Raw genomic sequence first — 24,534 nt, forward strand, 5'->3', positions numbered from 1 at the left:
TCTCATGTGCAAGGGCGAAGTGGCATGAAAAGCAGTGGTGAAAACAAACTTAAGTGCCTGCATAGTGGTGACTGCCTGACCAGCAGTGACTGCCTGCTGAGCATTGGCTGCAGCGTTAGGAGGACTGTGCTCGATTTCTGCCCAGAGCAGTGGGATCCTCCGAGACCCAAGGGCGGCCAGCCAGCCTATGCAGGCTGCCGAAGCTCCGTACGGAAACGCAGCAGCATGGAGGCGAGGGAGCAGCACCTGGCAGAGGAATTACCCAGCACCAGCCTGGCTGCTCTCAGATCCCATGATTCACATCCATCTCTTGGGCAGGGGGTCCCACCCTGTCCCCCACCCCAGGCAGGCAGTTGGTTGCTGCAGATGAATGAAAAATGAGGAAAGCAAGAAGCAGCAGCCTTCACTCATGCATGGTAGAGGTGGCAGTGGTTACAAAACCCCAGGATGGAGGGAAAACAAAGAGAAGCTGGTTGCTCCTGTTCTTCCCACAGCATGGCTTTTGTTCTCTTCCAGATCACGGCTCCAGGACGGCTTTATGCAGTTATCCTCACATGCCTGCCACTCTGCAGGCCAGTCAATACACTTTGACTTGTCTACCCCCAGCACTTTGTTTGTTTTGGGGAGTTTAAATCAGCAGTCCTTTAGTAATTTGAAGATAACATCTTCCCAGTTAGTCAACTGCAAGCCAGTCAGGCTTACATTTTGGGTCAGAATATTTCCATTGCTCATTTGTGCCAAGCTGCAGAGAGAAATATTTTCTTCTCTTCCAATCACTTCAGTGTAGCCAGCAGACTTAGTAGCAACCTTGTTTTCTTCTGCCAACACCCCCAAGAAGCGCTCCCTTCCTGGAAAGGTCTGTGAGGTGTCCCACACAGGCTGACAGTTCTCCTCCCTCTCCCTGCTGACCCTGCCAGCCCCCAGCACAGCCTCTGCTGCTTGGGGAGACCCCAGACAGTGCCCAGTAGGAACAGGAACATTTTCTGATCAGCACGTGCAGTATCTACACACTTTCAGCAAGTGCCTCTGCAACCCCACGGCGTCACTGTGCCAGAGCTCCAGGACGTGTTATTACTGAGAAAACAGGTCAATCTTCGGGATTAAAACCTCTCGCAACATGTTCAGTGATCCCCCAGGAGAGGAGAGTGAGACCCAGGCTGTCTCCCCTGCAGGACTGCTCTGCGTCATGCCCATGTAAGCCCTTACTTTCAGACCGTCCTGCCCCAGCACGTGTGTTACCAGGCCCAGCTCAGAGCACCACTGAGCCATCGATGGCCCCAGAAAACACACCTAGTTTCACCAAGACCAGCTAACTTCGACAAGTGTAGCCACCAGCTGGCCTGGGCAAGGAAGCTTCATGGAGAGACTTTCACACAACTGCTGTGTGAAAGCCAAGTGTGTTTCTCAGGACCTCAATTCCACCAACACAGTCACAGCTCTTAGGTTAACAGGCAAAGGCCCTTCTTCTTTTGGGAGCTGGTACAAAAGGAGAGAGAGAAGCCACGCATAAAAGTGGGGAGATTTTCTGTAAAACCTCCCTACTACTAGAATACAGCAGTCTCCTGTCCCCTCCTTCTGTGGCTAGCCAGGGACTGAAGGCCCTGGCATGCACTCCAGATCCTCAAAAGTTCAGGGACATCTACTCTCATCCGACAGCACATCTCTCTTCTGGCTATTGCTTCTGAGCCACCCTGTAGACAGATTCATGGGTTTGAACAGCATCTGTGCTGGTTCAGCTAAAGAGTTTCTTACCCTGGCAGACTGGCAAACGATTAGACCTTAACTTGAAATGTGAGTGTCACTGAATTTACTGCATTTTTTTTCAACTAGCAATTTCTGAAGCCATAAACCTCTCCTGCTCTTTCTTAGCACCTTCCATTTGAGTATCTCAGGACATTATGCTCTCTCAAAAACAGTATGCTTAACAAAAAATATCAGATTCAGTAACAATGAAACAACACTCCGTAGTTTCTCTATTATATTTTACGAGCTACTTTAGTTTTCCTAGTTATAGAAAGGGACCTAGGAACTTAGGACTTGACAGAACATGCTCAACAGCCAGTGATTTCTTCAGGATGAGGAGTGGAGGATGAGGGACCTTTCCATCACATCTTCTGGAACTGCTGTGCAATTCTGAGCATCTTAAATTTTAATAAGAGTAAAAACGTCACATTTTAAAATCTCAGTACTTAATCTCAACACTGCTGCAGGTGGCAGAGTAAAGAGAAGGGCTGATACTTGGGACTTGTAGAGGGCCAAATGCTGCTGACCTCATGAGGAAGATACTATTGAAACCAGATAAGAATTTGCCTGTTGTTCTTTACAAACGAACATCCCTACTTGCTTTTGGAATCTATACAGGAAAGATTTCTAGCTCCAGACAAAACAGCCTCTGAAAGAAGGTCAAAAGTGAAAGGGAGGAAAGGAGGAAAAAAGCAAGATTTTAATCAGAATACAATACAACTTTAAAGTCTGGTCTCATACATCTTGTCAAAGCTTAAGATTAATACTGCAGAGCACCAAAAAACTACACAAAATCCCCAAAAATCCTATCTTGACCTTTTAATAGAGCTCCCAGCATTCTGCAAATCAGTGGCCTCATAGAAGCAGTCATCCCTTCTTCAGCCTCCTGAAAATCACTTTGGGAACTAGTCCAGGACTTAATATAGCAAGGCCAGAGCAGGACCAAAGTAATTCACCATCCACTCAAAATCCCTACTGCCCTACCTGCCCTCTCCTAAACTGATGTGGTTTCACTGCCTTTGAAATGGAGGAGCCCCTTGGCAGAGCAGAGCCCCAGCTGCAATGATTCCAGGCACTAGTTCACCTTGGTCACAGACAACGATGCAGTTCTGGACCAGCAGCTCAATGCTTCCTTGCAGAGGCAGTGAGGACCATTCCTGACTCAGGCTTTCTGAAGGCTTCTGGTGCTGTCACAGATGCTCACCATTTCTGGTGGCTGGGCCAACAGACACCCAGCATTTTTCTCTCCTGGTCTGGTGAGCAGAGGTAAGGTCTACCCATGGCAGGCACGGAGGCTTCGATGCCCACAGGCTGCCAGTGGAGCACCACCACTGCACTGACCATAGCCCGGCTCCAATGCTGGGGGGACATGACATGGGACTGGAAGCCTCTCCCCTCCAAAGGACCCTGGAAGCACTGTCCCTCTCCTTAGCCACCCTCTGCTTTGCTCCTGCCAGCCACAGCCACCCCTCAGACTCTGCCCCCACACGCAATGGTGCACGCAGATGTTCTGCACCAACCTACCAGGAGCTGGGCACCTCCATTCTGCTGCCAAGCAAGGGCAAGCATGCCAAGAGCAGCCCCAGTTATTTGCAGGTGACCTTCTGTGGGACAGCCAGGCACAGGGGGGAGCACGGCCCCGCGGCCCCCCGTGCCTCAAGTACTCACCCAGAGCAGTGATGGACACCGGGGTGCCCGCGTGCCGCTCCCCAACCATCTGCCACTCCCCATCCAGCGTCCGCGTCCACTCGGCCACCCGGCACTCATAGTGGCCCTCGTCCGCCTTGACGCTGTTGAAGATCTCCAGGGTGAAGGAGCCGGGCCGGACCTGCTCCACCTGGATGCCCCCGTAGCTGCTGCGCTCAGCGTACGAGGGGCCGGGGTGCAGGGTGCCCTCCCGATCCAGACGCACGATTTCGCTGCGCCGGTTCAGCTTGTCCACCAGCTGCCAGGTGACGGAGAGGCGGCTCTGGGGCCCGAAGCCCGAGCGCACGTTGCAGCCAAAGCGCAGGCTCTCTCCTTCCAAGACATTGCTGGCGTTGTTGATAATCTCCAAGGAGATGCTGGTCTCTAAGGAGAGAAACGCATATACACACAGGGGAGATGACACACACTCGCCACTTCTCGGGCTGCAAGAAGGACGCTGCTGGCCAGAGACGCTTTCCACCAGGCGCAGGAGACTGCCCACACATTTGGGTCCAGGCACGTTTTAACCTCATGCCACGTTTTAACCACATCCAAAACCAGCCTGTGGGCAGCGAGCTGCTCCTGGTGACTTGCACACTCAAAGCAGACGTAGGCCAAAGCTGGGAGCCTGCGGCTCACGAGACATTGCCGTGTCTTCTGGTCACAGGTCCGGGACGGGATCTCAGCAAAACTTGAGGGAATTTCTGTTGCTACAATATGCACTGCATGCAACTGGCTCTCCCAAAAAAAAAAGCTTTCAGCTCTCTGGGGTTTTCAATTCATGTCACCCTGGTCACCATCTTGCTACATCCGTTCCTGTAACACCTTTTGGGAGAAGGTCTCCCAAAATCCCACAGCTAGTGACACTGCTGGTAGCTATCACTGTTTGGTAACGTTAAAAAAAAAAATCTGGTATCCTGAGCTTCCCAGAGATGTAGAGGCTTTATGGCTGTTTTTGAGAGATAGTGAGTGCTGGTTACTCCTGCTGTCTTCCGTTGGAGTTTTGGACACTTAGCACCCTTGAAAAATCATCACATTTTTTCCTAGAGCTGGTGATTTATCAAATGGTAAGAATGAAGCCTGTCTGAAAGATGGCTGTGCATAGAAGCACTACATTTCAGACACTTGTCAAGTGCAAGATTTCTAGCTAGAGTAATTTTCAAAGCCAAACAAATGAGACCAAATATCAGTAGGAGAGGAAAGAAACAGAATTTCTCTTGGAGAAATGAGGAAGGGGGGAAAAAAAGCTTAGAGGAAAGGGCTGCATTTCCTTACAAACCTAAGAGATAGGAGACAAACATGGCACAAAATCCTCTTTCAGCTACCCTCTGTTTGGCCAAAGCCCCCTGCCAGGGTAGCCTGGGCAACACGTGCATGGCTCATCATGCCATGGCTACCTGAATTTCAGAGAGCAAAACAAGGAATGAGTCAGTGGACCCCCTCCTCTTGATCCTGTTATTTCTGTGTTTATCACGTTTGTCTGACAAACACAAAAAGCATTCAGGCAAGACTCCAGCAACTTGTTTTCATCAGAGCTGGATGACACACGGTGACCAGTACAGAGCTCCATGCAAAGAGTACTGGGGCTCAAGGAGCACACAAACCCTGGTTTCTCCCAGTACAGTTGTCTTGCCAGACAGCTGAACAGCCGCCACTGAACAGCCTGCAGGAACCCAGGATTAGGGTTATTAGGATAAACCAAGGCCAAGCCAGTCTCCCCACTAGGCCTGCTGAATACTTTAGAGCACCCTTACTCCCAGTTGAGTAAGGCGAGGAGAGAGGTGTGAGGAGCAAGTCAGAGGCTGTCACATGTACCTTCAGCTCAAGGACAAAACTGCCAGCTTGGTGGGGGCGTGATTCCCCACCTATGAACCTGACACACAATCCCTCCTTTCCATACCCTCCTCAACAACAAAAACACATCTTGCCAGTTGGGATTCCAAGCCTCCACAGCACGCAAACTCCGATCCTCCCTCTCCCCCACTGTCTGGGCGCAACACAGCTTCCCCAGCTGGCTGCCCAGGACAGCACAGTCCCCAGGAGGGGATGGGCACGTCTCTACTTACTGAGCGGCATGACAGTGATGGGGATGTTCTTTGGCCGCTTGCTCTCCTTGTCGATGAAGTCCCCCGTCACGGTCTTCTCCCGCTCGGTCACCCGGCAGTTGTACTTGCCGCTGTCCTCAAGGCGGAGGCGGTAGATCTTCAGCACAAAAACGTTGTCGCTCTCCTTGGCCACCTTGAGCTGCCCCAGGGCCTCGCGCTGGGCAAACTCGTTGTTGAGCACGGGCACGGCGTTGGGCCCCAGGCTGGCGATGAGGGAGCTGTTGAAGGCCCAGGAGATGGAGAAGTAGCGGTCGGGGACGTTCTGAGCCTCCAGGATGCAGCGGAATTCCACCGGCTCCCCCACGATGTACATCCGCTTCTCCGTCTCCAGCCGGACGCTGAACTCCTTATCTGGGGAGAGACATCTCTCATGCATCAGCACAGCAAAGCCCATGAGGAGAGCCAGCACACCTCACATGACGTGTTTACAACTTGCTACTCCCTCCATGGCCAACATCCCTTGGATGTGCATATCCATAGGTGAAAGGGTTTAGGGACTTGCTTTTGCTGTGAGAGGCCAGATGGGCCATTGCTGTCAGAGAGACAGCTTCCTGCCCAGCAAGCAAAGAGCTGCGAGGCTTCCTCAGTCACAACCCTTCCCTCCAGCCTCTCCTCCTGGGAGCAGCTCTGATGTGACAGCAGCATTCAGCAGCACTGTGGAATATGACCTGGAGCCTAGTCCTAAATCACACCCTGCTCAGCTGGAGTCAAGAGGCAGAGCCTTTGGGGATATCACAGAGGAAGAAAGAGCTCAGCTGGATCTTCAGATCCTTAGCAGGAACTGTGCTGTGGGCTAGAAGGATTTTAACTTGCAAACGGACCTTGTGCAATACAGAAGTGCCTGCTGAAAAGTTTTAGTTTTATTTTCTGCTGTGTCACTCTTACCTCTTCACTTACCAAAATTCTCACTGTCTGTGCTAGCACCAAGTGCTTAAGGCAAATGTTTTAGCTTCTGTGTCAGCCAAGATGGCTGACCACACCAGGAGACACCCAGGCCACCCAAGCCCCCAAATTTGAGTTGCTCTTTGCCAACATTTGCCGTGCCCACAGGCAGTGCTCGGGTCCTCCTTTGCCCTGCTACACCCAGCCAGCAGCCTCGCAAGTGGGGCACGTGGCAAAGCGAGAAGCCAAACCCCAGCCACCTAACAAGGCACAGCCCCTTTTTCCACCTCCTCCCACCGCCCAGCCCAGTGAGAAGAGGCCGAGGAGACACTGACCAGTGGCTTGCACGTTGACGATGGCGCCCTGGGAGCGCTTGCGGGTCATGGCGTACCAAGAATCGTCCGGGTCCTGGATCCACTCCGCCGCCTCGCAGTAAAACTCTCCCTGATCTGACGGGTGGAGGTTGTAGATGGTGAGCTTTGAGGTGGTCTCCCCAACTTTGTCCAGGCGAACGTCCCCCGTGGCCTGTCGCTGGGCGTAGGCGCTGCCGGCCCGCAGGACGAAGTCGCGGCTGAGGGAGATGACCTCCACGGGCGCCTCGCTGCCCCGCTGCCGGTACCAGGCGATGGAGACGTGGCTGTGCTGGGCTGTGCTCTTGGACACCTCGCACTTCAGCTCCAGGGAGTCGTGCTCCACTTTGTTCAGTGTCTGCGGGACTGCCGTCACTCGCAGCGAGTCAGGGATCACTGCAGCCAAGGGGGACAGGGAAACACAGCCCCGGAGTCAGCAATGCCAAAATGCTGAGTCTAAAGCCCAGACACACTAAAAGAGAGCTGGGGTTTCTTTTTACAGTGGCAGTTAATCGTTATGTATTAGCAAGGCCCTGTTAACTCACATCTAGCCCCTAAAAAGAGGGGAATCGCCCCCAAAGCCGTTAGCTAGGAAAGGCCACGTCCTGCTGCACATACTCCAGTGCAGTGCTCAAATTCCTGCTCAGTGGGCCCCAGCAATGGAATAGAATTTTCCATCACGCTACAGAGCAGCACAGCTTAATATATCCACTTCCCATTGAGGTATTTTGTCACGAGCAGCCTCCCCTTCATCATGTGCCCCCCCAGCATGCTCTGTGACCCCCCCCTCTTGCCCACATCCTTCAGCCTCTCCTTAGCCCTGGAATGGTCTTTGCCCCTCATCACTGGTGGGGCCAAGCTGAACATACTCAGTTCCTTTAATCTTCCCTCATAAAAAAGTCAGGAGATCCAACTCCCCTCTCCTTTGTTTATATCATTTCATCTTTTAACGACCCCCTCAGGCCAAATGAAGGGGTTTCTGCATTCAGAGGGAACTGGCTCCTCTGAGGGCAGCAATGCAATTGCATCCTGACCAATGCCTGCTCCCGGGACACGGCTATGTCAAGGCACTTGGTAATAAAACTGCTGGCTACTTTTCCAGTTGATTAACCAGAGGAAAGGAAGTCCAGCTGCTAAAATCAGGATGAAAAAAAAAAAAATTGCAGCCCCTCGACCTTGCTTGATTTTAGCAAGAGGCTCTTCTGCCACCAGATGATAAGACTTAATTTTTATAAAGAAGCCTTTCTAGACTTTGCTGTCTCAAGAAACATCATGTGGAAAGAAAGAAGAATGTAAACCTTCTCCCCAGCTCTGCAGACGAGGCAGTGTTAGCAAGCTTGTTAATGCCCACGGTTTTGCCACGTACCAGTGGAATATAATTAACATATCTCAGTTCAGTTTCATTGACAGCACTGGGTGGTTTGACAAAATTAGCTGAGCTGCCAGAAGCTGCATCTGTTTCATTCAGGCACTGCTACAGAAAGCAATGAGCTGTAGTGAAGACAACCACTGGGATTATTTATGGTAGAAAAGTCAAAAACGGAAGAGAGGAAAGAAAAAAGGCATGAGTTGGGAGTAAACGAGAGGGAAATCTTCTCATATCCAGCCTGGATGGGAGGATTTGTTTTTACCACATACTGACTACCCAGGTTACTGCCCCTGTCAGGGAAAGTACCTTTGCAAGGCTGTTCACATCACAGGCTATTGCCTCTGTCCCGCTAGCCACATCCCCTACTCCCTCCCTCCTGATGGAGCTCCATCTTTCCTGATGGAGCTCCTATCCCCTGCTCCCTGGCAACAGCTTCTGGCAGACCATGGCCAGGATCCTGCTTGCTTCACCTTTCCCCCTTCCCCTGACTCCCAAGCCAGTGGTGACAGCAGCAACTAACCTTGCCAGTTCACACTGCCTGCACAATAAGCTTTAAACTTCTCATTTCAAACCTCACTGAATAATTTCCAGAGCTGCACAGCTCTTTTCTCTTTGCCCTCCAGCCACGAGGCTCCTACAACTTTCCTTATGTTATTTAAATAAATTAAACCTGATCATCATCTTGCTGAAGTGACTTTCCCGCTGAGGTGCTTTTGAAGGCAGAGCTCCCCGCTACAGCAGCCTCCATGCAACAGCTTGTGAGGTGAAAGCGGGTATCTGTGAAGAAAGTGTGCCTGCTCTCCTTCCCCCAGTCTGAGAGCCCTGTGCACCCCACCAGTTCCCCACGTGCCCCCCAGCCTTGCTCAGCAGCAGAGCTGCTCTCTGGGGAAGCACAAGGCAGAAAGCAGAGGATCCCGGGAGCCTGCCTGGCTATGTGGGACAAGCCAGGTCATGCTCGAGTAGGGGTCAGGCACTTGGCTTGCCAGACGTGAAGCTGCCCATCCCTGGGAGTAATGCTGGGAAGCCTGTCTGAAGGCTGGGCCGTTCCCTGAGCAGGTTGGAGGTTGGCATGGGTGTCATTTTGCCAGCTGGAACCATGACTTTGTATTTCCAGGTCATAACCCGGCTGGAGGGTTAGCACCTTTTGTACAACACGGGCAAGTTATTGCAAATTGCACTCATGGAGAAGAATCAGGAGGTGTCAGCGTGAGTTAAAGGTGTAATTTAACTGTGGGAATGCCTGACACACTGTGCTGCATTCTTCCTGCTCTTTTGGTCAAAAGAGTCAATCAAAATCCTCCCAGTTAGAGGAGTCTGTAGGAGCTTTTGGGTTGCACACAGCCTGGAGGCCGTGGTCTTAAATCAGCCTGGCAAGAACACACGTTCAGTCGGTGTCACCTTCTTAACCAGGAGGACTAGAGACCTGCTGGCTAAATGAAAGCCCATTTTCCAAGGACCAGATGATCAGGGAGGGACAAGCCAGAGTCCTGAGGTGGCCAGGCTGGAGGGAAGGCTCTATGCTTCACACCACCACCCTCACACTTGGCCAATGATGCACTAATGACTGTTTTATTTACACTGCAAGATGCGGCTCGGGTAGCAGGTTTGGGGAGGGGGGAAGTTGGCAGGAGAAAGGGGAAAATGCTGTTTTCCAAGCAGGTCACAGCTCATTTCAGAAGCCAAATGAGCATTTCATTCCGAGTGCTGCAGAGCACTGGGGACTCCCACAGCAGGGACACAGGTCTGCTGAGACCCACACACCACCCCACGGCACAGACCCCGCTGGCCTGCACCAACAAGAGGGCCACAGGCACGGTATAGCCCATCAGGCTGGAACAGACCACAGCTGGAAGTCACAGAGAGGGAAGCAAGCAGGGAACACTGCAAAGGTGCTCACTAGGGTAGGACACAGCATCATGAGAGTTCCTTCTGCCCTGTTTAGGCTTCAGACACCAGTTTGCATATCAGGACACGAGTAACTTTGCACGGCGCTCACCTGGGAGCCCTGGCTCTGCTGCCAGCCATCACGCTGCTGAGCTGCCCACACATTTATCCTGCAGCCACCTGCCACAGAAGAACCAAGTTTTCTGGGGACATTCTGCAAGCTGAGTTTCATTTGAAAGCAAGCTGGTAAGCTTAGATGAGAGTCACTTCACTGTGTGAAGGGGAGCAGAGCCACATCTGAGTCATAGCTGCAGGACATATCCTCTTGCCCACTCTTTCTCACCCAGCTCCTGCCTGTTTCTCTCCCCTCTTGTCAAGGTGCCACCCAGGCAGACTGCTCTGCACTTCCCCTGCATCCAGTCTTGCTTCCTCCTTGTCCTCCAACACAAGTCCATCCCTGCAGCTGTCAGGACCCTTCAGAGGCGTCAGAAGAACTCTGTTCTCTCCAGCATCAGTGATAGATTTGGCAGCAAGTGGCTGGACAAGGAGATGAGTGACTGAAAAGTAATCTCTGGGAGCAAATCTACTGCACTACCGCCATCCCAGATCCAGTCACAGCTGACAGGTTTGAGCTGGTACTTACAACACTGAAGAACAAGAAATACAGCATGTCCTATTAGTCCCCAAGCCACAGGTCACTGCAGAGGGCACTGGGATAGACACTCGGTGCTGGGTGGGCTGCTAAGCACAGGGTGCTCACAAACCACTGCCAAGTTTTGAAAGCTCCTGAAATATTAAATATAAATATTTCCACTAGAGGGTGTCAGGGACCCAGTCAGGGAGAGTCCCAGGGCCCAGCTGCCAGGACAAGGAGTGGGGAGCCTGGAGATGCTCCCCTCTTGCCAAGGCATCCCTCCTCAGGAAGGCTGCACACCCAGCTCCAGCCAAACCCACCTCAAATGCACACACTTCACAGTCAAAGAGCACTTGGTGAGCTAATTATGGCTATTAACTTTAGGACAAGGAGCTGGCTTACAGTCTCCCAAAACACAGGCAGGGAACAGACTGGAGTTCCCAGGTGCAGACCTTTCCTCCGAGCCCCAGGACCAGCTCCACTTCCAGCAGCTCCCGGTGCCATGCTGAACTCTGCCCACGCACACAAAGATGATCCAGGCATCTCCTTTTTCCCTGGGCAGGCTCTGGCTCAGCCTTGGGTATCCAGAATCACAACCAGCTCCAAGGGGTAGGCTGTCAAAGCTTCTATGAGCCAGACACAAACAAGAGCGCTACCAGCAGCTCATGTAGTCCCAGGCAAGGCAGCAAACCTGCCTGAGGTGCCGTTTCCTTGCTAAGCGATGCAGGGGGAGCATCAGGCTGGGAGCCAGAGGCTCTCCTGCTCAAGCTGGTAAAACAGCGCTGTGAAAAATCACTTAGCACCATGGTAGGTTTACACTGCAGGCTCCTCAGGAGTAAAACAACTTAGACAGGCTATCCAATACAGCTGGACCATCTCAGGGCCACTGCAGGACATGCAAAACCCACCAATCTCTTCTTCCCTTGGATTTTTACTCACTAATACACTTTTGAGACAGTCTGTGGTGCTACCCTGTGTCCTCAGCTGCAAACTTCATACTGCCTGGACAGAGCTAAGCTTACCAAAATCAAGCATGAATTATTTAGGAAGAACAAATACATGTTTTCCCCACTCCTAAGCAGCTGCTTCTGGCTAAAAAATACCTCTCTGGATTTTGCAGGGAATGAGTGCAAGAGTTATGTTTCCATCTACCCCACAACGTGTTGTTGTCCCGCAGGGATCACAGCCCAGCACCACCACCGACCTCCTTCCCAGCCCCTCTGGTTGTATGTGCAAGACAGAAACAAGCTGCTCAAGAGGAACAGCAATGCCAGAGCCACCCTGGCAAACCCAGAGGTGAGCACTGGCATGCACCTGATGGGTAACACGGGTGGGAGTGTGAGGCACAGGGACACAGCCTTATGCCATCAGCCTCTGCAATCTGCTAACCCTTCTGTGGCCACCCATGCCAGAGAAGGAGGCAGGGTCTGCCACGGGAACAGCTGGAAGGGATCTGCTGTCTCCCAGTCACTGCAAGCTCTCAGTGAGCCATGCTCCTCACACCCCTCCCCACACCGCTCCTGATTGCCATTCCTCATGGGATCCAGACGTGAGTGCACACGGGTGGCAGCAGGAAGGGGGTGGGAACAGTATGTAGATTAGCAGTGTAATCCTCTGGAGCTCTCGTGCCTGACAATTAGCTGTACATGCTGATCCATACCTGCTGCAGCACATCAGGCACTGCTCTCCCTCATCAGTCAAGTGCCTTCAGCACGGGGGAAAACACAAACTGTGTTACGCTGCAAAACTGATGAACACCCTCAATGTCACCTCTGTAAGAGGAAAAAATCTGAGCTGATCGTGCCATCTTTAGCTTGTCTAATTTTTTTAAGTATCACGTAGAGATTCACAGGTGGCTGCAGGCACAGCAAAGCTTTTTTATTTTTAAGTTTCCCCCACTGCCCATGGTCCTACCGGAGACCAGAATTTGGGGAGGCAAACCCACCACCCCAAAAGGTGCTTTCACTGTGACTGAGGGTGTGGGGTCTCTATGCAAAACTTTACCTCTTCTCTTCTTTGCCCACCAATATATAGCCACAGGCTCCTGGTACCACGGGGAAAAGCAAGTGTTAATAGTCTGGTTCTCTGGGGATTACTTTCCCTCAGTAAAGCCCCATCTGCGCCCGAAAAGTAAGGATGGTTAAAGGCAGGTTTAAATGAAAGGCACATAAAAGACTACTAATTAGTTAAGAAAACTAAAAAAGAAGGAACATGCTTTTCTGAAATAGAGAATTTCCTTCAAGATCCTGAAGGGGTGAGCAGAACTTCTGCTGTGGTCTAAAGAAAAGCAATCAAAATATACTTTTGATCTTCACAGAAATACTTAAGCCTTATTTTAAATGAGAAATTTAACTATGAAGTCCCTGTCAGTTGCTGCACACTCAGGAAATGCACGGTGAAGCACTGAACTTGCTTGCATTTGTATCACTGCAGCATTCTGTGGCAAGAGCAAGAAAAAACAGAATAAAATAAAATAACACATTCCCAGTTTGCATGCAGCTTTCTAAATTAAGGGCAATTTGCTACTGATTCAGCTACTGGCAGAGGATGAGAGGGGAGCTGAAGAGTTAAGTGAGACAGCAAGGCAGTTGTTTCACAGCAGTAGTAATAAATCCTCCAATTACAATAGTATCCTTGTTGGTACACTAACGACTGGCTGGAATGATTATGCCAATAGAAATGCGTCTCCCAACGCAACCGGGCAAGTTCAAGCAGCCAGTGAGAAAGGGCACAGGAAAAAAACCCCAGAAGTAACTAATGTAGGAGAAAGGGGAAATGAGAATCAGACAGAAGATGCAAGAACTGGAAATTAGGTCAGCTTTCCGACTCAGGGCCCGAACTTCCCGCGCTTGCTGCGGGCTCCGTTAGTCACGCACCCAGCCTACCCACTGGAGGATGTGGCTACGCTCCCTCCCAGGCAGGGGCAGAGGATCCCACTGCTCAGTCTGCTCTGTCTCCACCGTGTGCCTTGCAACAAGAGCTTCCCAGCCAAAGCAGCACACACGAGGTGTCTCAGACCCCCCCAGTCGGATGTTGCAGTTGGAAGCCAGTGCGCCCACCCAGGGCACGTGGGACAGCGATGCCCTCCTGCAGCTTCCCGTGCCCCCGCACCATGAACCCACAGGGGCTGGCAGCAGGTGCCCCATGACCCCAGCAGCAATCCCCTCCCTGTGTGCCCAGGCTCAGCCCCAGCTCCTCCTTCTCCTTGATGGACCCCGGGGAGCTGAGGATTTCCCAACCGCCTGTGAGTGCTTCAGCTCCAGGAGAAAGGACACCTGCCCCCACGCTTTTCCCCCGGGCTTTACTCTGGCGCTCCAGCCCTGCCAGCTCAGCACGGTTTAGATGACTTCCCTGAGCTTTCTCCAGCCTAGCGAGCGGTGGGTGCTCCTCCCAAAAAGCTGGTCCCCTTCCCTTGACTGCTTTGGGTGCAGAGTGGCAGATGCTGGGAGCACACTCACAGCCGCTGCCCCTGCCCTCAACTAAAACCACTCTGGAGAACAGTAGAAGGCAGGTTCCTGCTAACAAGCTCCTCCCTCTATCCACCCATGTCCCAAAGCATCCCAAGGAGCATCTGGTTATTAGGACAGCTAATTTAGGTGGAGAAGTTCAAGTGACCTCATTAAAACTGGAAAAAAAAAAAAAAGAGGAGAAACCAGAAAGGGGTGGTAAGAGGACAAGGTGGCACCCAGTAGTGAGAGTCATCATTTGTTCATTAAGCAAAAATTATCCAGAGCATCGGTGGAGCAAACCCTGACAACAGGCAGCCCAAGGGGTAGAGACACTAGAGAAGGAGAGGTGGCCAAACAGCACAGTGAGCCAGGTGTGTGGAAGAGGCAGAGAACACAGGTTTCACATCTGCCTCCATCTCCCAGCCATGGCAGAGAGGAAAACCTTTCCTTCCTTGCACATGCGAACTTTTTTTTTTTTTTTTTTGCAATCCTGCTTGGCAAGGTAGATATTCCCTGTAGGAACAGTGCAAACCAGCCTGCAAGTAAAAAATAGGCTCAAGGTGGTGGCAGAGATGACATCCAAAAGGACAGGCGTTTTTCCTTCTCTGCAACAAGGAAACTTGTGCTTGGTGACAGGCTGGATGTCCCTACTCTGCCACCTGAGAGGACATGGTTCCTGGATGGGCTCTGTGGTCACAGCACAGCCATTCAGCAGGTTGGCACTCCAGGTAGACCTGGACAAGATCCAGGCACTGCCTCACTCCCAGAGCTCTGCTGAAGGTGACGTTCCTACACTGGCCTCTGCCTCGTGTGACCCTGGCCCTGGGATCCCCCCGTGCCCCGGCTGCATTGCTCAGTGTCACCTGGCCAGGCTGCCAGCCCAGCCCAGCACTGCCAGGCACCTCACAGGCCCCTCTGAAACAGAGCCCAGGGGAGACACCCAGGCAGGGCAGCAGCGGGGTGCAGACCACCGTGCACCACACCGACCACTCACCTGTGGAGGCAACAACCTCCAGCAGCAAGCCAAGGTGAGTCAGCTCACAAATCCCTCCTCTGCCTCCCTCCCTCTCCTACAGTCTCACCTCTGTGAGGGTTTAGCTCTCCCACTGATCCTGAGCACCAGCAGTGAGCTACCACAGCTTAAGGCAAGCCTAAGCTGCTGCAAACACGGAGGCAGAGCGCATCAGCACGCACCTCTTCCACCAAGGGTTAAGCTGATGTGTTTTCCTTAACAGCACTAGTGAGCTAAGAGCAGGGATGTGGGAATCTGCTGCAGCTTAAAAACCAGCACAGGGCAACCTGCTAAGCCACAGCCTCCTGGAGCCCACAGGACAGCCAGGGAAAGTAAAAAAAAAAAAAACAACCCAGGAAACATGGAGCTGAGGAGCTGACACAGCCCAGGCTCCTCTGAAGCTGTGCATGCACCACTGTCTTAAAGTTTTACACCTCTGAAGCCGAAGTTAAGAAATGACAGAAAGTTGGAGGCTTAGAAAATCCTCTTTTCTCCAATTTTTTTTGAAAGCCTGATTTCATTCCACCCAGCGCACTCAGGCAGGCAATACTAACAGCAGCACAGGGAGAGTCGTGTAGTGTTATTTCAAAATGCATCTCAGGCCACATTCCTCCTGGACTATAATAACATTTGTGGTGCTCCATAGTCAGGTAAGTCGCCCTTCTCAAAAATCAATCTTCAAGGAGGATTCATTCTCCTTTACTTCAGCTATACAAGTAACACCAGGAGATAAGAGTGCAAGAGCTGCTTTCAGAGATTAGTGCCCCCACTTCAACAGCTCAGCAGAGATCACACAGGAGGTCAAAGTGTGCACGTGAGAGCTGTTTTTCCTTCATTTATGCAATAATGAAGGTTTTGAGACCCTCGAGTGACTGTCTCCCATCTGCTTTTGAGGGTCTAAGCTGTTCTTAGAGCTGCAAAGCCTAGGACCAGAACTTCCAATGTCCCATTCTCACTCACTCAAAATGTCCCAATGGCTCCTTAGGCTCAGCAGCAATGATTTATTTTTGCCTCTGGGGCAAGACAAAACAGACCAAGACACACTTGGGAGATGATTTTTGCTAGCAGCAGTTCTTAAACTAATGACTCTAAAGGCTCCCAAACCAATCCTCAGTCCATCCCCTCCAAAACCCAGTTTCCTGCTGAATGTGCAACAACGGAGCGCTTCAATCCTCACAAGGAAAGTACCAAAGGAAGCACAGAACTAGGCTTTATTCTCTATTACAGTCCAACTTTCTGTTCAGCCCAGAGTTTAAGTTTCCATGGAAAGACAGAGTGAAAACACTGGCAATCCTGATGCACAGACAAGGAAGGAGAGAATCGCATCCTTCACGCGCAGATTACCAAGACACACAGGGTAGCTAACGAGTAGATGAGAAAAAGTTTTGAAACCTAAGAACGAAAGAATCCCCCAAGCAAACTAAGACAGTGAAAATCTTTTCTTTGTCTATCAGTCCTGTTTAAAGTATGGAAACTCCTCATAACACATTATACATCCTCACCAGACAATAACCATCTAGTGAGCCACAAAGTCAGCATGAGCTGGAGGGCTTTCTGGAAGCTGGAATGAAGGGTGGTGGCTCTTTTGCACATTTCCAAGCTACCTTCCTCCAACAAGGTTTTGGCAGCTCAGAACAGTTATTCTGAAGCTGGCACTCTCACGATGAATGAAAGGCACAGTCTGGCTCTTGTAGGATGGAGTCCAAGTTCCCCAGCCACGAGGACCACCTGCTCTCCTCCTGCACTAGAGACTGAGGAAAGCAGAATTAAGATGAGTAAAGCAAATTCAGTCTAACAGTTGGCAGACTTCTTCCATCTGGTCAAGGTAATATAGATAAAACCAGGTAACATCCACTTCTGCAAATCTGTTTTCCTGATGAGAGTTCTTCTACTGTACTTTTGCAATTTTGCCTCTCACACACATGGCTATGGTCATTTCTCCTATCCAAGCTCCCTGCTTCTTCTGGTTCAGGTGCTGATAATTTGGGGGAGAGAGGATAAGTAGAAGGGAGGTGAAATGTTGTGATTTAAAGGGCTTTTGAGACTGTGCAAAAAGGTGTTCTCTTGCTCCCATGTAGCAATCAGCTAAGTCTGGAAAATCTAGTCTGGCACTCACAGATAGCTGACTTTTGACATAAGAATGCCTGGCATCACCTCTCACTGAAATCTTTTAATAAATGTATTTATTTTTATATGCATTGATCTGAGCATTTCAAAGCACACTATACCCTTCCTTTCTCCCCCTTCTCCCATTCCACTTCCTCTCAGATTTCTGTGAACCTCTCTCGTTATCACCCCAATGACAGATGGCCAACACCAAGTTGCTCTCCCTGCAAAAAGGCACTGTCACTGTCTGCAAGGCTCAAACAGCATTCCCACACACAGCTTTAGAAGGGGACACCACTTTTCCCTACAAATTGTGCTCTATTTGAAGGAGATGAGGAAGAAGACAAGGTGTGTCAAGTCAGTGAGAAGAGCTGTGAACAGGACCAGCTGATGGAAATAATGACAGCTTTCTGTCATGACATTCTGCACTGCCTTGGTAAGGCATTGAGAAGAAAGACTCTTCTTCCCCCAGGTAGGTCTCCTAGGGCACAGTGCTCCAAGTTTTCCAAGATACCCCAAATCCTTTGCAGGAGCCTGCAGGCATTTAAAAATAAGCATTCAGGAAACAAATCTCACATTAAAATAAGGAGAAGGTGCTTTTGGTGCAACTTTGGTGCAACTCCAAGGCACACACTGGATCAAAGCAGTGCATTAAGAAACCCGCTCAAAACAGTAAAGTCACGAAATAAACTAGTAAATAGGAAGTTTCCATGGTGTCTCCAGTGCAGGATCAATAGCAGTGACTCCTGCAGAACCCAGGACTTTATTTTTAGAGCCTCCAGCCTTCTACTGGTGCAGCCTCTGAGTGAGAGCCAAGCGCAGTTGACACGCTGCTGTCCCCAGGTCTACAGACAGCTCCTGTTTGCCCAGTCCAAGCTTGTTTCACCACTGTACCTGAGTGCAAAAGGCTCTGCAAGCTGTCAACTTCCCAGCTGCTGCTCACTGTCCCGTAGGTCAGTGGCAAAACGGGCAGCACGAATTGTTTTGCTTATGCAGCTGTTTCTTGGGAATGCCCTCGGCAGAGGTAGGTCTGGAGCTGTGACTGGCTGAGACATCCAGGGAGGAATGCCCAGGAACAGCAGCACAAAGTCTGCTGGTTGGTGTCTGCTCAGCACGCTGAGCGAAGCACAGCACAGTGGAAACATCACCAACTCACATCGGCCTGAAAAGACTCTCAAAGCAGGAGAGAGAGAGAGAGGGAACTTCTTCTCTGCAGTTATGAGAAGAGGGATCTCTAAATGTCCTGGACTCCTGTGAAAGAAAAATGAGGGAGGAAGACAGAAGATAATGCTTTTAAGACTGCTGAAAGACAGGAGTCTTCAGGAGGCTTCTCAGCACCTCAGGATTCTTGGACAGTATCTTCTTGCAGATCTGCCTTTTGTACCAGCCTCTGGCTGGTAAGAGTTCCCAGGCTGACCTGCTCCTACAGATATTTAGGCTTCCAGAGGAGACAACACCACCTGACAATGTGTTCACCTGTCTCCCACCGAACTGCAGCAAGTGGCTACTGCTTTGAGAGTGGCTAAAGCTCTCCAAGTGAGAGATGGGCAGGAGTTTAAGAGTAAATTTCACAGGTTTCATTAAATAGCTAGAGAAGTAGAGGAGATACCCACCCCAGTAATATTTAACTGTGGGGAACAATGCAATGTTTGGTCAACCCTCAGATACCAAAGAAGTCATGTGGAAGACAACCATGGGGGGTACCACAATCAAGGAAAAGCAGTGACTGCACTTGATTAGATACTTAACAATTTGACCATGAAGCAAAACCCACGAGAACCCAAGCTTCACCAGTCCTCAGCTCACATTTACTCTCCTTTCTTTTATAAAAATAATCTTCATCAAGGTTAGCACTGGTATGAGCATTCTATCCTGTCTTAAAACAGGGGACCCACTCATCCAGTCAAACAAAAAAATCACTGAAGGCAGATTCAGAAGCCTTGCTTTGTAGCATAGCTAGGACATGTCCTCCCTCCTTGCTTATCAGTGTTTTGTTCCCTGTAACAAAGCAGGACAGTTTTAAAGGCTAATGTATTTCAGATCACAGCTAAATTCCTATAAACACAACCTTCAAAAAGGAAGAAGAAAAGAGCTTTAGACTGTTTCTTTTTTTTCTGTTACATTAAAATGGCATGAAGGATTTTTTCCCCCTGTTAATTATTCTGCTTTTTTTTTTTGTTTTCTAAAACCCTTGCTTGAGTACATTAGGTATTCAGGTCTCTTGTGCCCTAGCAGACTCAAGGGACACTGAAGAAGTAGTGGAATCATGACAGCACAGATGGGAGAGTGGGAAAAATCAATAAGGGAAGGGACCTTCAGTCAGACTCTTACAGCTCCCAAGTCCTGGCTTGCTCCTATTAACAGGCACACTTGGGAAAGAAATTCCTTGGGAAAGACTCACTACCTGTGGCCTGTTAGCAGAGATGGCCACACCTGAGGCTCCAAACACCTCTTTGAGGCCGGTTCTTTGAAATGCCACCATTTTATAGCAGAACAGATTATACGGCAACACTGTACGCTACTCCCCCAAAATAAAGAAGCAGGGGAATGATCTAAAAAAAGAGAAAAATCAAACAGCTTTGCTTAAGAAAAATGTCCATTCTTCTAGCCATCACTGAAAAAAACCCAACAACACAACATAAAAGAGACAGAAAGCTATTTCCCCTTAAAATTCATTGCAAGTTTATTTGAGTACTCGATCATCCTCCGACATTCTGGATCTATTAAGGTCTGGTTTATGTCAGGAAAATCCACACAAAGTGATTTCAGTTAAACTAATGCAGCCTCTTATACTTGCCTGTTAAAACAGTTTTGCAGCAGACTTTAATCCACACAGTTCACCTTGTTAATTTAAGGACTTTAAGGGTATGTTGGGGTAATAGGATTGTGGAAGAGACACACAGGCCAAATGCAAAAATTCACTACCTCACAAGTTGCAAGTGAAAAGCCAATTCCTTTCATGCCACCAATGCAAATTCGACCCCCAAGAGTGCCCAAGAACAATATGAGAAAAATGTGAAGATTAAATTCCTAGGAGTCTGACAAATGCTCCTCCTTTATGCACCGAGCTGCTGAGGTGCACACCACCACAATGAGAACATTGGGAACACAGCCTCCCATGGGCTTCGCTTCTGTCTGACTCGGGAGCTCTTTCCTATGACCCACAAGGTGTTTACACCCTGGAAACACAGGCTGAGAGTAGGCAAGAGGCAGCTACATCCCCCAAAAACATGCCTCGTTCACTCCTTAGCAAGCAGGGTGCCGTGATCCCTCCCTCCCAAAACCACCAACCACCTCCACTGAAACACATCAAAACAGACCAAAACAGACCAAAACAGGACAGACAGCCCCCCGCAGCCCAATACTTTTGGGTGGAGAATGGCAGGATTTCACCAAGGTATGATCCAAGTCCCTTTCCTTTGCTGTCTGGTGGGGAGCACCTTGTTGGCTGTGCAGTCCCAGGCAAGCACTGGACTGCTGTCTCTCCAGCCTCCCTGCCCCTGGAACAAAAGCCAGCAGTGCCCTGGGAGAGGCTCTGCTTACTGTTGGCAGCAGCAGCTCCTGACATATAGTCCCCCAGGCTGGATTGTAACCTGCAGCCCCAGAGACATGCAAAAGGAGGACAATGTCAGCTTTACGTGCTGAGGAAACTTCACCTCATTGAAAAAATAATTGCAAGGTTTGGGCTATGTTTGTTTTTACAAAGCCCCCAGTACCTGTCACATTATTAGAGCACATTACAGAGCATCTCTGCTGACATGCTCAATCGTACACACCTGTGAAAACCTCTCATTTTCCTTTAAAATATTTCCCTCCTTCCTGTCTTCCAATTCTTATTATTTTCATTGTTTCTTTGCAGCCTCATTTATCTTCAGATTCAGCCATTTAACTTTTAATAAAAGGCTTCACTGTCTATCCCCTTTCTTCTTCAAAGGCCCTGATTTATTTTTCTGCCTCTTCTTGGTTCCCCCCAGCTTAATTGTTGTTATTATTTTTAACCTTCAGTAGTTTCCTGTGCTTTCTTCTGCATTCTAATCTCTCCCTGCTCCTGTTTTCCCCTCTCTGTACTAAGCCCCTTTCATCCCTCACCTCCCTCTCGCCCCCCGGCCAAGCATCCAAATACTCGCGGAGCAAGCGTAACCAAACACAAATATGAAAGGGATCATCCAATTTCAGCAAAACGCTTGCCCCTACCTATTCAAATATTTAAGTTGCAATGACTAAGTCCAAGAAGATCATAAATTTTTTTTTTTTACAGAGCTCTGCAGGTCTTTAATAAGCCTCAGCCTCCACCTCGATGACAGCCAGGGCTGCAGTTGCTGAGCTGTTTCCTATGCATTACAGCAGATTTGCTCCAAGGTAAGCGAGAGACAGGACGCCTGGGCTCGAATTAGAAGCAAGGAGATTTCATTCCCCAGTTGCGGGTTTATTGAAATTCCATGCTTCCCTCTCACCTGCCGCTTTGTTATGCTAACCCCTTCCAGCCAGCCGAAGATTTCCAGTCCCTGGTGAAAGGCAAGCAGCAGCAGCACTCCTATCAAACCCAGGGAACTGTGTCCTGCAGGTCACACTCCCACCACACCTGCGGAACTGCACCCTGCAGCAAGACCCGTGGGTGACACTGCCTCTTGCAGGGCATATCTCTGTCCCATCACCAGACCCTCTCCTCCTAAAGGGAGGCAGACATGGGGGTGTCACTAAAGGCACTCGGTGCCAGGGGACACCAGATGACGGCCACATCTTGTACCACCCAACGAGAAGGGCACGGGGAGCTCCTACTGCCTGAGCAGGGGATCCAGGGGTGTTCCCAAGCCCTCGCACAGAGCACCCATCTGGGTCTTGCACTTCTACTGCACAAAGCCTTGCTATCCCCCCAAACAGCAGGAACAACCCTTCATCCCTGAGGACAAGGAGGAGGAAAGGAAGCCGTCTCCTGCTGGTAAGGTACAGCTCTCATCACGTTTCCACCTCCTCAGAAGTGCACCTCGTGCACCTGCCAGAGCAGGAGGAGTTCAGGGCTGGGCAGCCAGCTGGTGCCCGGGATGCCAGCCACCCCAGCCCAACTCCCCAGAGCCCTGTGCTGCACAGTGACGTCTGAGAAGAAAGATTAAGCCCACAGGCAGCTCGCAATGCCCTGGGATAATCACATTCAGGAGCCTCCAGCCCCCTTCACCCACTGTCTGCCTGGGGAAAAACACAGAGGGCACAAGGAGGGCATGTCGAAGACACAGACAAGGAAACCACATTTGATGTGTAACGGAGCCCTTGCTGGAGAGTCATGCTGCACTTTGCAAACATTTCATTAAAAGTAAACCCTCCCGAAGGGAAGGAAATAGCATCTTTCTGTTCCAAAACAGGGAAAACATGCAAAAGCTGAATCGTATATGCCCGTGGGTGAGGCAGTAAGACAGAGCCTATTCTATAAATGCCCACCAAGGAGTTTTGACATAGCACTGCCACAGCACTGGCAAAAATAATGCATTTGCAGAGCAGAACAGAACAAAGTAATCTCCTAACTCTCAACACCTTCTCCCTGTTTCTAGAGGAGACAGAAGGCTGCTGCAAACTGTAGTGAAGATTTCACTTGTGTCCAATCTGGGTGGACAAACCCAGTTGAAAAAGAAAACAGAATACATCTATTTTTGTTTTACCAAGATTGTGAATTAATTCCCATACAGTCACTAGGTTTGACACTGGCTGTTTACACCCGTGCCCTCAGCCATGGAGATACGCTCAGTAACATGGAAAGCCTTGGGTGAAGATTTGCTAGAGCAAGCCTACCTCACCCTTCCAGATGCTGCTGCCCCACAGCAGCGCTGGAGGGGGCTCCTGCCTGCCCAGCACACACCCCTGCACCACCAGCAAGGACCTCAGGCTCTGCTGGGAAGAAGGTGCATCCCACAGGAAAAGCAGGTCCTGCCAGTACAACCAGCCAGCTGTGAGCTCCACAGAAAGCTTTTAAAAACACCCCGAATTCCCCAGCATCCCTCCGTCTGCTTTCCCACACGGCAGACCTCAAACCAGCCTCTTTGCTGGGAGGAGATAAATAAATAAAATAAAATACACCCATGTGTGGGCTCATGCAATTTTAATCAAACTAATGTCTGCAAAAAGGGGGGTAAAGAGGGGTGGGGGGCAGGGAGGGATTACAGTGCCACTTGTTCAAAGCACTCCCGTTTATTCCACATCTGCGATCCCTTCTGAGCTCCCAACAGCAGCGAGGGGCACCAGACGCACAAAGTGAGCGCGGTGCTCGCGGAGTTGTCTCTGTTCCAGTCACCGTCTGCTGCTCATGTCAGTGAGAGAGCACCCCGGGGAGCCACTCCTCGGTGCCGTGCCAGCTAATTACACACCGACAAAAGCACCTGGAGGGGGGGGAAACGATAGGGAGGAGGAAACCGAGCATTCTTAAAAAAAAAAAGCCAATGGGTAACACGTCAGAGGGCAGGAGCCAAGGAGACCAGACCTGCTTCCCGTGGGGCTTGGAGAGAAAGGGTAGTGCACAGGAGGGGACAGAACTCCACTGGGAATGGTCTTGCCCCACAGGAAGAGGGAAGGGAACAGCATGAGAGCCCTGACCAGGCAGCAATGCAAGGGGGTGGCAGAGGAATGCTAAAAAGGCAGTTGCAGCTACCTCTAGGGGCCCTGGCAGAAGGAGATGGCAGCAACATGGAGCAGTGGCCTGAAAAGTTTTGGGGATCACTACCTGCAGAAGTGCCAGGCAAAAAGCTGCAGCTGCAGGAGGGTGAGAGAAGCTGGCGGCTTGTGGGGGTATAGTGATGTCTGTGCAAGCTGTGTCCATGCCAGGTGTGTTTCAGAGGTGAAGGAGAGGAGCTCCTGTCAGAAGCAGGAGAAAGGAAGCTGCACCTCTTGCCGGACCACACAGCCCTGTGAGCCCCCATCCTTGACTCTCTGCTGCTAAGCCAGCAATACCAATGCTCACCAGCCTCACATGGAACACAAAATGCCTAAGAACCATTTGGAAAGTGGTCCATTCACCTCAGTACCTCTGGCTGCAGGGAGAGGCAGAGGAGACAGAGCTTCTCAGGAGCTTCTCCTGTGGGGGCTCAGGTATTAACCCGCCCCCAGCCCCTGGGACCTGGACACAGCTCCCAGATGGGGATTAAAGCCAGCAAAATGAGAATTTCAAACGCACATCCGGCAAACCCTGCAGCGGCAAATAATCAGGTGCCAAGAAGGAGATTAACCCTGTGGGGCTGAAGGAAACAAAGGCGTAAGAGCTGGTCTGTTTAAGAAGCTGCTGCTTCTCCCAGACGAACACAAATCCGACGAGGAGGAATCCGAGGGCAGCGC

At 50.5% G+C, this 24,534-nt stretch overlaps 1 protein-coding gene across 5 annotated transcripts in view; it reads right to left on the reverse strand.

Moving 5' to 3' along the window:
* IGSF3 (immunoglobulin superfamily member 3) overlaps positions 1–24,534 on the reverse strand; it is a 94,641-nt gene that overhangs the window by 26,791 nt on the left and 43,316 nt on the right. For 4 of the 5 annotated variants that reach the window (XM_051780258.1, XM_051780259.1, XM_051780257.1 and 1 more), the window contains exons 3-5: positions 6,752–7,162; positions 5,496–5,885; positions 3,412–3,813 (exon numbers count right to left, since the gene is read on the reverse strand). In XM_051780258.1, coding sequence (XP_051636218.1) covers positions 3,412–3,813; positions 5,496–5,885; positions 6,752–7,162 — 1,203 coding nt within the window. The remainder of the gene's footprint in view (positions 1–3,411; positions 3,814–5,495; positions 5,886–6,751; positions 7,163–24,534) is intronic. The other variant, XM_051780260.1, reaches the window with a different exon arrangement.

The sequence above is a fragment of the Manacus candei genome, unplaced genomic scaffold, assembly GCF_025592945.1.
Source record: "Manacus candei isolate 608988 ecotype Guabito, Panama unplaced genomic scaffold, ASM2559294v1 h1tg000014l, whole genome shotgun sequence".
Taxonomy (NCBI): domain Eukaryota; kingdom Metazoa; phylum Chordata; class Aves; order Passeriformes; family Pipridae; genus Manacus; species Manacus candei.